The sequence below is a fragment of the Theobroma cacao genome, chromosome 1 (genome assembly GCF_053813885.1).
Source record: "Theobroma cacao isolate CCN51 chromosome 1, ASM5381388v1, whole genome shotgun sequence".
Classification (NCBI taxonomy): domain Eukaryota; kingdom Viridiplantae; phylum Streptophyta; class Magnoliopsida; order Malvales; family Malvaceae; genus Theobroma; species Theobroma cacao.
Genome location: NC_142639.1, coordinates 38,018,286 through 38,032,139, shown reverse-complemented (window position 1 = coordinate 38,032,139; position 13,854 = coordinate 38,018,286). Strand labels below are relative to the sequence as shown.

The window sequence follows — 13,854 nt, the reverse complement described above, 5'->3', positions numbered from 1 at the left end:
AACAAGCTACTTAACCCCCAAAACAAGCTAAATATAAATATGAATACAAGTGGATGTTTGATATTTCAAAGTAGAAGGAAGAGTGAATGCATTCTGAACACTTTGTTTAACCCAAAATTCAGAATTAAGTTTCAACCTGAAATTTCTTTAAGTTTGACAAAAGCTAGATTCTGTCTCTAGTTACATCAAGAAATCTGAAATCGGAGACCAAAATGTAGAAAACCAGTATCTGATGAGAAGGGAGTTTATGGCCAGATGCCACAATATAGTATCAACTATCCAGTATTAGTGCCGTTTCAATTGGGGCTTGGTCTGGCATTTGTGAATTGTGACTAGGCAGGCTGTCATTAAGGATTAAGAAGCATCCAATGAGGATATGAGATTCGGAGCTCTCAGTTAATGCCATCGCCGGAAGCAAAAACAAAGGATTACTACCTTCACAAGGGAATCAAACAGCACAAGGTTTCTTTATCCTGTTAATCGTGTATTGCAGTAAAGCAATTGCTCAAGCCCTAACTTGGCAGCCTAGACCTCGATCACAATCTCAATTTATTAATGGAAAATTGAAAACCCATATATATATATATATATGTATTGTAGATACCTAAATAAAAAAAAAAATAATAATAATAATTAAATAAAATAAAATAAATAAAAAAATAATAATTAAAAAAAAAATTGGGCGTGATGGGGGTTCTGGCCACCAACTCCAGGGGTGCCAAAACCCCCTCGTCGGGTTGTCCAAATTTTTGGACAACCCGGCTTTTTAAAGAGCCTGAACCTGCAAAAGAAAGAGGGGGGAGATCTACCAGCAGTTAGCCACAGAAAAAGAAAAACAAAAGAAAGAAACAAAACAAAGAAAAACAAGGAGAGGGGGTGAGATCTGAGAGGAGAGAGAGAGAGAGAGAGAGAGGGGTGAGATCTGAGAGGAGAGAGAGAGAGGCCGACGAAAGACAGGGATCGTCCGACAGAAGGCGAAGAGATCTGCCGGGAGAGAGAGAAGACAAAGAGAAGCCGACGGGAAGAGAGGGGAGGACGTCGGTGCCGGCGAAGAAAAGGAAGAAAACTTTTTAGAGAGAAGGGAGAGGGTGCGGCTAGAGAGAGAAACAGAAATGAGAAAATGAATAAAACAGGCTAAAAAAGAGCTTTTATACCCAGAGGAAGGAGGGCAAAACGGTGTCGTTTCAGAGGAAGGAGGGCAAAACGGCGTCGTTTCAGAGAGGCAAGCAGAAGCTGAAAGGTCCAGGCCAAACGGCGTCGTTTTGAGTGGCTTTGCAGGCATCAAACAGTGCGTTTTGGGTCCTACCTCGTGGGCTTTCAGAAACAAGCCGGGTGTTAGACTTGGGCTCCCGCGGACCGTCGAGTTGGGCCAATCGCAGCCCAACAAGGTATAACCTTTTTTTGTTTTGTTTTGCTTGGGTTTCTTAGTGTTGGGTCTAGCCCATTTTAATTAAAATACATTTTTTTTTAGGAAAGAAATATTTATATAATATGTACACTTATATTTAATATTAAAAATCAAAAATAAAATAAAAAATAATGATAGTAATAAAAAATAATGGTAAAAATGCATAATCTAAAAGAACATATATATCAAATAAGTAAATAAATAAAAAAATTCATAAAAACAAAAATTAAAATATATATGTAAATAATAACAATGACAAATAATAAAAAATGTTAATATTATAAATATATTTAGAGGCTTGCAAAAAAATAAAATAATAATAATAATAATTCATGATGCAAATATATGTATATATATATTATATTATACTTTTTAAATAAAAAATATAAAATAATGATAATAATAAAATAAACAAATAAACAAATAATAATAATAAATAATATAATTGGAATAAATATTTGAGTATTACCACCAAAAAGGGGCAAAGAGTTGCCTCTTTCCGGTGGATATTTTCGGGTGCGAAGTTAGAGACGGATTTTCACCGAAGCGTCTGGATAAATCTGAACTCTAAACTCCAATACCCGTTAAGTCAAATAGTTATTGTTAAAAAATAATATATGTAAGAAAATTTTGTTACTAAATAATCCAATCGTTTAAAAATTAATTAATTATTTATTAGATAAGCTTTGTAACCAAGTAAAAAATTGGCCAACAACAAATATGGATTTAAATAGAAAACAAAAAAATAAAATATATATAAAAATAAAAATAAATAATAAATAATTCAAAATTTTTTAAACACCTAAAAACAATAAACGCGTGCATGTAGATACCATCATTTTATACTGTCATTGCATGCCACTCTTATTTTGCAAATGGCGCGGGAATCCCGATGATGGGATTTCCTCGAAGAGCTTGTAGAGACGAGTTCTTCCGGGGATATCTCTAGGTGAGGAGGACTTCGAGACTTCACCAAAGCGTTGGGATAGTCTTCGAATAATTTTCCAATAAAAGATTACCGACTCCATCATTTAAAATAAACAAGTCACGACATCATTCTACGCTTGCATCATATGCATACGTAAGACCAAGTGAAAAACTCAGTCTGACAATTCAATAAAAAAATTTAATTAATAAAATAGGGATTAAACTAAGAAAAGGCTATATTAAGATAACTTAAGATTAAATGGTACCGTTCGTAGAACGGGCGTCACGGAGGTGTTAACCCTTCTCCGTGCGTAACCGCACTCCCGAACTCATCTCTAAAAAATGTGGACCAGTTCTCGTTCTTTCGACGGACCTAAAATTAATTTAGGACTTCGTCGATCAAGAATCGGGTTAATAGGTGACCAATCACACCTTAGATAAAAAAAAAGATTGGTGGCGACTCCCACACCTTGAGATTTTTAATTTTCACCCCGCGTCTGGCGGACGAGTTCCCGGACCTGCACGTCACGACATGTATATATATAATCGATATCTAAGCAGTACACTGATTAAAACTTTTTCATGTGTTTCTTAGTAATTTTATAAATTAGTAGTGAATTATATAACTCTTTGTTCAATTAAAATATGAAGGACGAAGGTAATCACTAATTATAATATACATTTTTTCTTTTGTAATTTTCAAACCAAAAGATCAAACATAAAAAGAAGATAAATTTTTATGAGTTTCAAAATACAAAGACAGTCATATCTATATATCTATATCTATATATGTGAAAAATAATAAAAAAAATTAGATCCCATAAAAGAGATTGGAGTAATACTGAAATAAAAAATACAGTAAAGCATTGTTTTTGAGACTTATTAATATTTAGTTTTGACCTTTTAATAATTTTCGAAAACCATAATCTCAATTATTATCAAGAGAAAGGAAGCTAAAAAAGACACCACGAATTGCTTATTTTGAGCTTCTTCTTTTATTATGTAGCTGTGGTCTTCCATTTATTTCAAACCTTTAATAGCATGTTTGGTTGGCCATCCCCTTTTTATTCTTAAGGAACTTTTGCTCTTTTATTTGATTGTGAAATAGTCCAACGAATAGTCATTTCACAAAAATAATTATTCTCCAAAATCTTCTAAAACTAAAGAATAGTTAATACCATTCTCCCTATGGTATTAGTTATTTCATGATTGAAAAATAAACTCAAAAAATAATAAAAATTAAAATACTCATTACAAGTTTAAAAAATTACAACTCTATTTGTATAAAATATTACTTTTCTTCTCTCTCTTCCTCTCCTTTGATTCCAAATTTTAATAAAATATTAATAGTTTAAGATATTAAAAATTAAATTATAAATAAAATATTAATATTTAAATGATCATTTATTAATAAAATAAATTATAAATTATTACAATTTAAAAATAAAATAAAATAAAAATAAATAAGCATTATGACATTTAAATTATATATAAAATATTAATAATTAAATTATCAATTATTAATATGTTAAATAAATTACCAATTATTAATATTTAAAAAATAAAATGAAATAAAAAATTAATCACAATAATATTTAAATTAAATAAAATATTAATATTTTAAAATATCAATGATTAAATTATAACTAAAATATTAATATTTAAATGATCTATTATTAATATTTTAAATAAATAATAAATTATTAATATTTAAAACTAAAATAAAATGAAAGAATTGATCATAATAATATTTAAATTAAATAAAATATTAATATTTTAAAATATTAATGATTAAATTATAAATAAAATATTAATGATTAAATTATAAATAAAATATTAATATTTAAATGGCCAATTATTAATATTTTAAATAAATGATCAATTATTAATATTTAAAATAAATAAATAATTAATCATAATAATATTTAAATTAAATAAATTATTAATATTTTAAATATTAATAATTAAATTATAAATAAAATATCAATATTTAAATTATCAATTGTTAATATTTAAAAATAGAATAAAATAAAAAATTGATAATAATAATAATTAATAAAATAAAATGTTAATATTTTAAAATATTAATGATTAAATTATAAATAAAATATTAATATTTAAATTATAAATTATTAATATTTTAATTAAATTATAAATTATTAATATTTAAAAAATTTAATAAAAATAAATAATAATATAAATAATAAAATGTATTTTTATCTTTTTATTTTCTATTTCTTTTTTATTCTAAAATTGTTGTTACCAACCAAATACTGCAGTAAATCATAATAATTATTTATATTTTATTCTATTCGTCGTACCAAACTAATTAACAACTATTTTATTTTACTCTCGACTCATTTTATTCTTACATAATAACTATTCTAGTTTGTTTTTATCTATTTCGTCAATAAAATGTATCTTAATTTTGATCCGGCATCCAAACTCTTGTGTATCTATCTCTGGCCCAATAGTTTTCTGATCCATAAAGTCCACTAATTAATGCTAACACTCATGACTCGACCCTGAGGCCCAATATGCAGATTCCTTAGTACATTCAAAACCATTGCAGTGTGCACAGACAAAATAGTTGAACGTAATTCAATACTTTACCTTGAAACAACCTAAATTCTTCCCTACTTTTGTGTCAGTGAAGCCACCGACTACGCAGCAAACCCGAACAAAGTTGGGACAAAAAGCATAAGGGAAAAGAAAAATCACATCACTGTTTAAAACATGTCTTGCCATCTTGTTTTATTTTTACACTTTGTCCCTAAACAAAGCAATAGGAGTTCAAGCATTCTTTAGTTCTTTAATTGTTAGACTAGTTTTGCAATCAGATCCAGGAAGGGCCGGCGATGGTCCTTCTCGACACACCATGTCATCAAACGGATACCTTTCTTGGGCAATGGCAGTGACCCCATTATGCCAACAGGGATGATACCAGAGCCAGGAACTGGAACCAAGTGGACCGGAGGGCCCCATCCAAAGTCAACCTGGTTGAATCCCAGTCTACCCCATTCTGATATAAACAAAGTGGTGTACCCTAGAGGTGGTGCAAAGGGGTCTTTACCATTTCTGAAGTAGTCACCATCCTTGAATTTGGCAAAATCAACAGGTAGCTTAGTCTTTGCTTCTTGTATCAGTTTAATCACCTCAATGATTGATGCTTGTTTAAGCAACTCACATGGAGCTGCGATTGTTATTGGAAAGAAACAGTTGCCATAGAAGCCTTTAGGCAAAGGAGGGTCCAAAAGCTGGCGGCAATTTGCAAAGAAAAGAAGCCGTACTTCAGTGTTTGGCTTGAAGTTTATTGCTCTTGTTCGGAGGCTCCAAAAATTGGCAGCTACAATTTCGAAGGCAGAGCAACCTTGCCCTGTCGATTCATGGAATTCTCGCTTTAGCCGACTGATTGCATCCATGGAAATGTCTATATTCACATGCTCTAGTCGGTAGCCAGGCATTAGGGGTGGCAAGTTTGGCAGTACGTTGGTATTTGCTTGTTGCGGCGGAGTTGGGAAAAAGTCTCTATACCATACTGGCGCAGTGCTCAGATGTTCCATACCTCTAGCGAACTCTCCTACAGCGTTCAGGAATTGTGCAGATCCTAGGCCATCACATATGGTGTGACAAAATATGAGGCCTATGACAAAACCGCCACATGCAAATTGTGTCACCTGAAATAAAAATAATGCATATCCCAACAAAAACATTTCTTAGGCTTCGTCATATTATTGGTATTGTTGCGTAGAAATCAATTTTTTTATATATACAACTAGTAAGTAATACCTGCATTTGTACAAGGGGTTCCATGCCTTGACGTTTTGGAACTTGATCAGGGAGAAGTTCATCACAAGGAATGGACAAAGCATTATCAAAGTAATTAACGGAATCGAGGGTACAATCAGCTGATGCCTCAACAAACCACGCGCCTTCTCCTGAACATTCAACCTGAACTTGATTTTCACCGGACTCCTTCAGCCGTCCTGCAAGGGGGTGGTAGGGTACCAAGGCCTTTGACAAGGCTTCCCTAATGACTTTCGGTGCTTTAGGGCCATGTCTATAGACATGCAATGTGCGAGTATAGCATCTGAGAACCGGTACTTTATCAATGAATGATAACTCAAGAACGTCAGAAGGTGTTTGCCGAGATGGAGTTACTAGGCTTCGACTTGATCTGATAACAGAGAGAGCCATTGGGAAGAATATGGCTAGGAACTGAAAGGCCTAATGATGATTGTCCTGTTACAACCTTTGTAACAGAACATCTTTTTATACACACAAAGGAAATATTGAATGTCTGTATTTTAAATACTAGACAAACTTCTTGGCTTTGAAGTTCAATTTGGCAAAGAAAGAAGATAAGTTTGCCCAATATATGTTGCGTGTATAATATATTTTACTATACTATGCTATATGTTAGGTGATTTATAAATTTAATAAAAGTATGATGTACATTACTAAAGCTTGTTATAATAGGACAAATTACACGTTTGAACCTCGCTGTCAATACTGTCCATTTGATAAAGTTATTAGCACCGCAATTAGTGTTAACGCATAATAATCTTTTTTAAATTTTACTGCATTAAGGACACATACCTTGTAATTAAGCCTAGAGATGGAAATGCTCTAGTTTGTATAATCTTTCTAAACTGAAGTAAGATATTAAAATTTAGGGGACACACCAGTTGTGTCATGAAGCCTAGAGGTAGAGTCTGGATTTTGTAGTAGTAATTTTTTATTTTTCTAAACCAAGTTGCGGCCAGATAATGATTGGTCGCAAAGAGGCAGCAGACCAGGTGCCTGGTTTCTACAAGCAAGCTGTCCCTATTGGCAAACTTGGGCCCCAGTAACCAAGGTTGGACGACCCTTTAGCGTCTGACAAGATACAAAACAAAACCCCACATTGGCAGCCGAAACCAACTACCTCTCAACAGCCACCACAAACTCAAAGTTCTGTCTCCCTGGCAAAGTAAAAGGCTTTTCTTTGTCTCCGATGGAAGATGAGCCTTTTCTCTCCCCCAAAACAAAATCCCAACTTCTACCCATCCTTGAAGATGACCATCATGACTACTATTTCACAGCCCCACAAGCAATCTCCACACCAGCCATCTTCCCCTCGGAAATTCAAGACCACCCACAGATTCAACCCCCTTCCCATCTTGAATATCCCAGTACCGGGTCAAAGAAATTCGGTTCTCTCCACCGTTGTAAAACGGCTCCTGCCATGGCTGTGATGCGCGACCTGAAGCCTAAAACACCCCAAGTGCCTAAACCTCAATCTGAGTCCAGCACCATTATCAGGCAAGCTGTGTTCTTGCTATCCATTTATTTATTACTTGGTGTTGCTATTTATTCTTTTAACAGAGATGAATTCTCGGGTATTGAGACTCACCCAGTTGTTGATGCTCTTTACTTCTGTATAGTCACCATGTGTACTATTGGTTATGGTGATATAGCTCCTTTAACCCCAGCTACCAAGATTTTTGCTTGTGTTTTTGTATTGGTAGGTTTTGGTTTTATAGATATATTGTTAAGTGGGGTAGTCAGTTATGTTCTTGACTTGCAAGAGAACATGATTTTAACTGGGATTCATATGGAGAAAACACAAGAAGGGTTTTCAGCTAAGAATTACATTGTTGATGTGGAGAAGGGAAGGATGAGGATAAGACTTAAAGTTGGCTTGGCACTTGGGGTTGTGGTGTTGTGTATTGGAATTGGAACTTTGGTGTTGTACTTTGTCGAGAATTTGGACTGGATTGATGCTGTTTACTTGTCTGTTATGTCAGTTACTACAGTTGGGTATGGGGATAGGGCGTTTAAGACTCTGCCTGGAAGGTTGTTTGCTGGTATTTGGCTTCTGATTTCGACGCTAGCCGTGGCTAGGGCGTTTTTATATTTGGCAGAAGCAAGGGTTGACAAGAGGCACAGGAGGATTGCCAAGTGGGTGTTGCATAGAGATATCACTATTGAGGATTTGCTAGCTGCTGACATCAATAACAATGGTTTTATCAGGTTGAATTTCAATTTTCTAACCTACTTGTGGTATGAACTTCAGGTGTTGCTTGTTATGGAGTTCTCGTAGTCTATGAATTTATGATGAGGTCAATTACTCTCTCTATTGCAATCACACAAGCACCTAGGTTTATATTTATTATAGGTGTTAATTGTTGGGTTGGTTGAGTCGGGAACCTAGGCCATTATTGGAACTAGGAGATACTTCATAATGCATATGGAGGGTTAACTTTGATTTGGACTTGTTTATATTTTTCAGATTAAAATGATCCGTGACTAATGAATTGACTCATGGTTGTACTACTCTTGAGAGGTCATTCATCTTGCAGAATCAAAAGACAAATATATTATAGAGGCTGTATTGTAGTTTCTATTGTGTGTGTGAATTCATGCAACTTTTCTTAATGAAAATTCAATAAAGATCGTTGTAGTATAAATTTAGAGAAAGAAAAGGAAAGATAAGGGAAAACATAATACGAGTGATAATTTTCCTATTTTATTTTACTTAGAAAAGAAAGAACGAGAATAGGCACTTGATACTGTTGCTGCCAAAGGACAGAGATCTTATGAGTAATATCTAGGGAGGGTGACGAACTCATAATATTCATTTTGGTTACTGCCTAACTTTTCAAAACAAATAGATGTTATGAATACATTTTTCTACTGAACAATGGGTTTAGAACTTTAGATCATGTATTATATCAATGAAAATTCAATTACAGATTCATGCCCTCAATCTGCACCGTTGTAGTTTATCTTTAAAATTTGATACTTAAACCCCAATATCTTTCCATCTTTGCTGCATATGAGTGTACCATTTTTTTCTTTAAATTTATGATTTAAGCGTGCACTGAAGGAGACTTATGGGCTTGTTTGTGGTTCATTTCCTGGTAATGATTGCTATTTTTTTCTTTTTCCCCCTTGAAAATTCTTGTTGCAGTAAATCAGAGTATGTCATCTACAAGCTCAAAGAGATGGGAAAGATTGGGGAGAAAGATATATTGCAGATCTGCAATCAGTTCAGCAAGCTTGACCCAAATAACTCGGGGAAAATAACCCTGCCTGATCTCTTAGAAAATCGCTTGTGACATTGTGCAGACAAGGTTACTTATATTCTTTTGAGTAGAGATGGAAGATTTATCTGTCCCTTCTTGGAAATGGGCATTGCATGGGAAATTGTATATTCATTCAGGTTAGGAAATCTCAATTCTATACTTTTACAAGCTGTGGTGATGTCAGAAGAAAAAGGAATTAGCAAAGATAGAAAGGGCAACAAGATGCTTTTAATCTTATTAAAATTTTGAATTGTAAATTCTTTGTTGCCAATGTATTCATCCAGACATGCAATGAAAGCTGAAAAGTAAATATATCATGTTATTGGCTCTCTACTTTCTGTCATACTGCTAAATGATGTTTTCTGTTTTCCCGTTCTTCATTTGGCTGCAGCTAAATTATCAATTTTTGTATACAAGATGAAAAGAAATTATGCATTAAGGAATTAATGGTGGAGGAGTTTAACTTTGGTGTTAGTTGTTTGGCTTAGTTGAGTATGGAATGCAGCTCAATGTCAGAACTAGGCTGTACTTAAGTACTTGTATAGACTATGGAAGACTAACTTTGACTTAGGCTTGTTTATGTTTTTCAGCTTAAAACAAATCTGTGAATTAACTTACAGTTGTTCTACTCTTCAGATGTCATTCATCTCATAGTGAACATCAAAAGGTCAAGACTATTGATGGCACTGCAGGGCCCTATTCGTTATTGTTGCTTTTATAGTATGAGTTCATAAGACTTTTCTAATGGAAAATTCAATAAATATCTTGATAATGCAAAATCTAGAGAATAAATAAAGAGTGAGAAAGGAAAGAAGTTAATTAGGTTTATGTTATTGTAACCACAACATAAAGAACGCGCAGAGGCTCTTGCTTGTATTGCTGCTAAAGGCCAGAGATCTTGCAGGTAATATATCGAGAAATTGAGGGATTCATAATATGCATTTTCTTTATTATCTAGCTTTGTTAAAAATATAAATTAAATGATTGGTTGAGCTCGTATATGATGGACCTATTCAATTATGGATTTATATCCACAGTACTTTGTAGTTACCTTTGTGGCATATCTTTAGGATAAAGCTTGTAGTCCATCAGTGCCTTTCTTGCTTCGTATGAAACCTATTGTTGAAGTTGTGAGTTAACTTCAAAGGGCACAAAAACTGATCAGATATTGTAGCACTAGCATGCAATGCAGGTTGCAGCTCATTTCCAAGTAATAAATCTCAGTATCCTTTTCCCCCTCCACTTAAACCTATTGTTTCAGTAAAATCAGAACAGTTGTTTACAAGCTTAAAGAGATGGAAGAGACTGGAGAGAAAGAAATACGGCATATTGGCATTTGGTTCAGCAAGCATGTCCTGAACAGCTATGCCTTATCTCTTAGAAAGCTTGTTTATGATAATGACTAGGACAAGGTTGTTCATGTTCTTTCAACTAGAGATGAGATGTTCATCTTTTCGTTCTTGGAGAGGGGCATACATAACAGAGATTAAAATTAAAATGGTTGGCATCTTCCTGCATTAACTTTGCAGGAGCACATGCCAGTCATAATATTGCAGCAAACTTTCGCAAGAGGAAAGCCATATACATTTAGTTTAGGAAAGTTATTGGCAGTAATATTTGATCTTACACACTGCAAGGACTAGCAAGAAACATCCTGTTTTGAGAATTGACATACCTCAAAAGTCAAAACCATAAGCGCAAATAAATGAGCCATCAAACAAAGAGAACAGCCAAAAGTAATCCAGTTTCGGATGTGTGACTCATTCCCTGCAATGCCACTAAATGTTTTTGATCAATAAACACCCATTGAAAGGAAACCACAAAAGAGCTCGTTGCCAAGTCTACTGTGCAGTTGTTTGGTAAAAGTAATTAATTTTGTAATCTGAGTCCGTACTTCCTATTTTCACCTTCCTCCACCAAAGGGTAAAGCCCGTCCTTATTTATTGTTGACGTCTCCTAGCATATTCTTGTAAATGGCCATAGCCTGAGCCACCATGTTGGCAGGATCAGCTGCGTTGCTAGGAAGCAACACTGTCGAGCCCTCCTTGGCAAGTTTTCTGAAAGCATCAATGTACTTATCAGCAACCCTCAAACTCACTATCTCGATGCCCCCACTTTCTTGAATAGCTTGTGACACTATCTGGATTCCTTTCGCCGTTGCATTAGCCTTAGCAAGGATGGCCTCTGCTTCTCCGTCTGCCCTGTTAATCTGGTCCATCCGTGCAGCCTCAAAAGCCAAAATCACAGAGCTTTTCGTCCCATCCGCCATGTTGATATTTGCTTGCCTCTCTCCTTCTAATTCAAGAATTTGAGCCCTCTTCTTGCGCTCTGCTTCTGCTTGCATCTTCATAGCTCTCTCCACTCCACTAGGTGGCGATATGTCCCAAATCTCATATTTAAGACACTTAGGCCCCCATTTTTCAGCCGCTTCATCGATAGCCCTCACAATTTTTTCATTCAATTCATCTCTGTCGGCAAAAGTCTTGTCAAGAGTAATCATTCCCAAGCTCACTGCGCATTGTGGTCTGAGTAAGCTGAACAATAGAGAATATAGGACACTGAACACCATAAGAAACCTGAAGAGGATCAACAACTTTAACGTAAAGCACCCCATCAATCCATATGCTGACGTTATCTTTGGTGGTAGTAGTTTGGCCTGAGATAGGAAAAGCCTCTTCTTTCGAAGAATGCGCATAAGCAATTTTATCAGCAAAAGGAATCAAGAAGTGGAAACCTGGACTAAGTAGTCTCTGGAATTTACCAAACCTTTCGACGACCTATGCCTTCTTTTCAGGGACAAAGATGATCCCAAAGTTAAAAGGGTGTCGAGAGGCATACATCTATTGTTGGTCTCTGGAAAATGAGAGGTAACGACTGCGCCAATGGAGCCATGAGGGGTCAGGGTTGGAACTGTTTGAGTCCGAGGCCTACCGAATTTTTTGAGAAACAGAGAAGAATAAGAAGTTGACAGATTTGCATGTTGTTGTCGGTGTTTCAAAGATGTGAGTGCGTTAAAGTAGGTTGTGAAAGTTTTTGAAAGAAAGAACACAACGTAACCATTGGCTAAGTTAAACTATAGGAACAGATTAAGTGAATATATTATTTCCTTGCAAGTAATAGATTGTCTAATATTTGCTTATAATTAATGAGGGGAATTGAGGCTGCTTTACTTCAAAACCAGATTACAAAATATATACATACAGCTATCATCATTATGCGGAGGAAGTTTTTATTACAACTTAATCTACTTAGAGTTGTTCTAAGATATGAGACCCACATGGCTCTTGCTCAAAAGGAAAAACTATATCATTTCACTAAGTCTGCTATAGACATATATAGTTGCATTTTTTTCATCTGTTATGTACATCACTTTCAAAAAACCGTTTTACTTCCAAAAATATCTTCAATATGATCTCAAAGTTCTAACACACCTTTTTGAGATCAGTTTTGAAAACACCTAATATTGTCCTTAACTCCATAAATTTATTAGTTGGCAATCCTTTGGTCATAATGTTTGCCAGCTAGTTGTTTGAGCTACAATGCTGTAAATTGATTTCCTTATTTTCACAGCATCACAGATCATGTGAAACTTAACCTAGATATGTTTTGTTCCTCTATGATGTCCAGGGTTTTTAGCCATAGCAATGGCTGATTGCTTGTCAACCCATAAAGTGGTAGGATTGGTTTGAGGAAATCCTAGATCAGCTAATATTTTTCTCAACCAGAGGGCATGGTTTGTTGTTGAAGTTGTTGAGATATACTCAACTTCTGCAAATGATTGAGCAACTACTCTTTGTTTTCTTGAGTTCCATGAGAAAACTCCACTGCCAAGAGAGAAAACAAAACTAGATGTGTTTTTAGGATCTTTAAAACTCCCTATCCAATCGCTGCCAACACACCCTTGAAAAACTTGGTTTTGCTCTTGCTAAATTTAATTTCAAAATCAATAGTGCCTTTAACATATCTTAAAATTCTTTTAGTTGCAGATAAATAACTCACTATTGGGTTATGTATGTATCTTGACAGCAAACTAGTGCTAAACGTAATATTAGGGTGTGATGAGGACAAACATAGAAGGTTGCCAATTAAACTCCTATAATAAGTATCATGAACCTAGTTTTCACCATCAGTTGAAGAAAACTTCAAATTTGCAGCAATAGGAGTAAATGTTGCCTTACAACTTGATATCTTGACTCTTCCTAGAAGCTCTAATGCATATTTCTTCTGATGAACCATAATAAAATTCTTTGATTGAATGAATTCCAGCCCCAAAAAATATGTCATGAGACCAAGATCTATTATTTCAAATTCTTTCATCAGATCTTTCTTAAATTTAATCATTAACTCTGAGTTTGCACCAGTTAGGAGAATATCATCTACATGCAATGAAACTATAAGTTGAGAACTTCTAGAAGAGCACCTGACGTATAGTGTGGGCTCACTTTCACT

At 34.5% G+C, this 13,854-nt stretch overlaps 2 protein-coding genes and 1 pseudogene across 2 annotated transcripts; 1 reads left to right on the top strand and 2 right to left on the bottom strand.

Annotated features, from left to right (window-relative positions):
* Window positions 1-4,925: 4,925 nt before the first annotated feature.
* Window positions 4,926-6,619, bottom strand: LOC18613802 (HXXXD-type acyl-transferase family protein). The gene is made up of 2 exons (XM_007051218.3): window positions 6,125-6,619; window positions 4,926-6,012 (listed from the first exon to the last, which is right to left on the bottom strand). Exons 1-2 carry the CDS (start codon window positions 6,530-6,532, stop codon window positions 5,155-5,157), a joined length of 1,266 nt encoding a protein of 421 aa, XP_007051280.3. The 5' UTR covers window positions 6,533-6,619; the 3' UTR covers window positions 4,926-5,154.
* Window positions 6,620-7,253: 634 nt separating this feature from the next.
* On the top strand, window positions 7,254-9,738 carry KCO5 (Ca2+ activated outward rectifying K+ channel 5). Its single transcript, XM_018114362.2, has 2 exons — window positions 7,254-8,350; window positions 9,291-9,738. The coding sequence occupies exons 1-2, from the start codon at window positions 7,332-7,334 to the stop codon at window positions 9,436-9,438; spliced, it is 1,167 nt and encodes a 388-aa protein (XP_017969851.1). The 5' UTR covers window positions 7,254-7,331; the 3' UTR covers window positions 9,439-9,738.
* A 1,603-nt stretch (window positions 9,739-11,341) lies between these two features.
* Window positions 11,342-12,245, bottom strand: LOC18613800 (uncharacterized; annotated as a pseudogene).
* Between the last annotated feature and the right edge of the window lie 1,609 nt (window positions 12,246-13,854).

What these genes read in the sequence shown, in the direction of transcription:
- LOC18613802 (XM_007051218.3), bottom strand. Translation starts at nt 6,532, where the DNA reads ATGGCTCTCTCTGTTATCAGATCAAGTCGAAGCCTAGTAACTCCATCT. An exon ending in AACCCCTTGTACAAATGCAG is followed by an intron (nt 6,013 to 6,124) that starts GTATTACTTACT and finishes TTTTTATTTCAG; the next exon opens with GTGACACAATTTGCATGTGG.
- KCO5 (XM_018114362.2), top strand. Translation starts at nt 7,332, where the DNA reads ATGGAAGATGAGCCTTTTCTCTCCCCCAAAACAAAATCCCAACTTCTA. An exon ending in AATAACAATGGTTTTATCAG is followed by an intron (nt 8,351 to 9,290) that starts GTTGAATTTCAA and finishes TTCTTGTTGCAG; the next exon opens with TAAATCAGAGTATGTCATCT.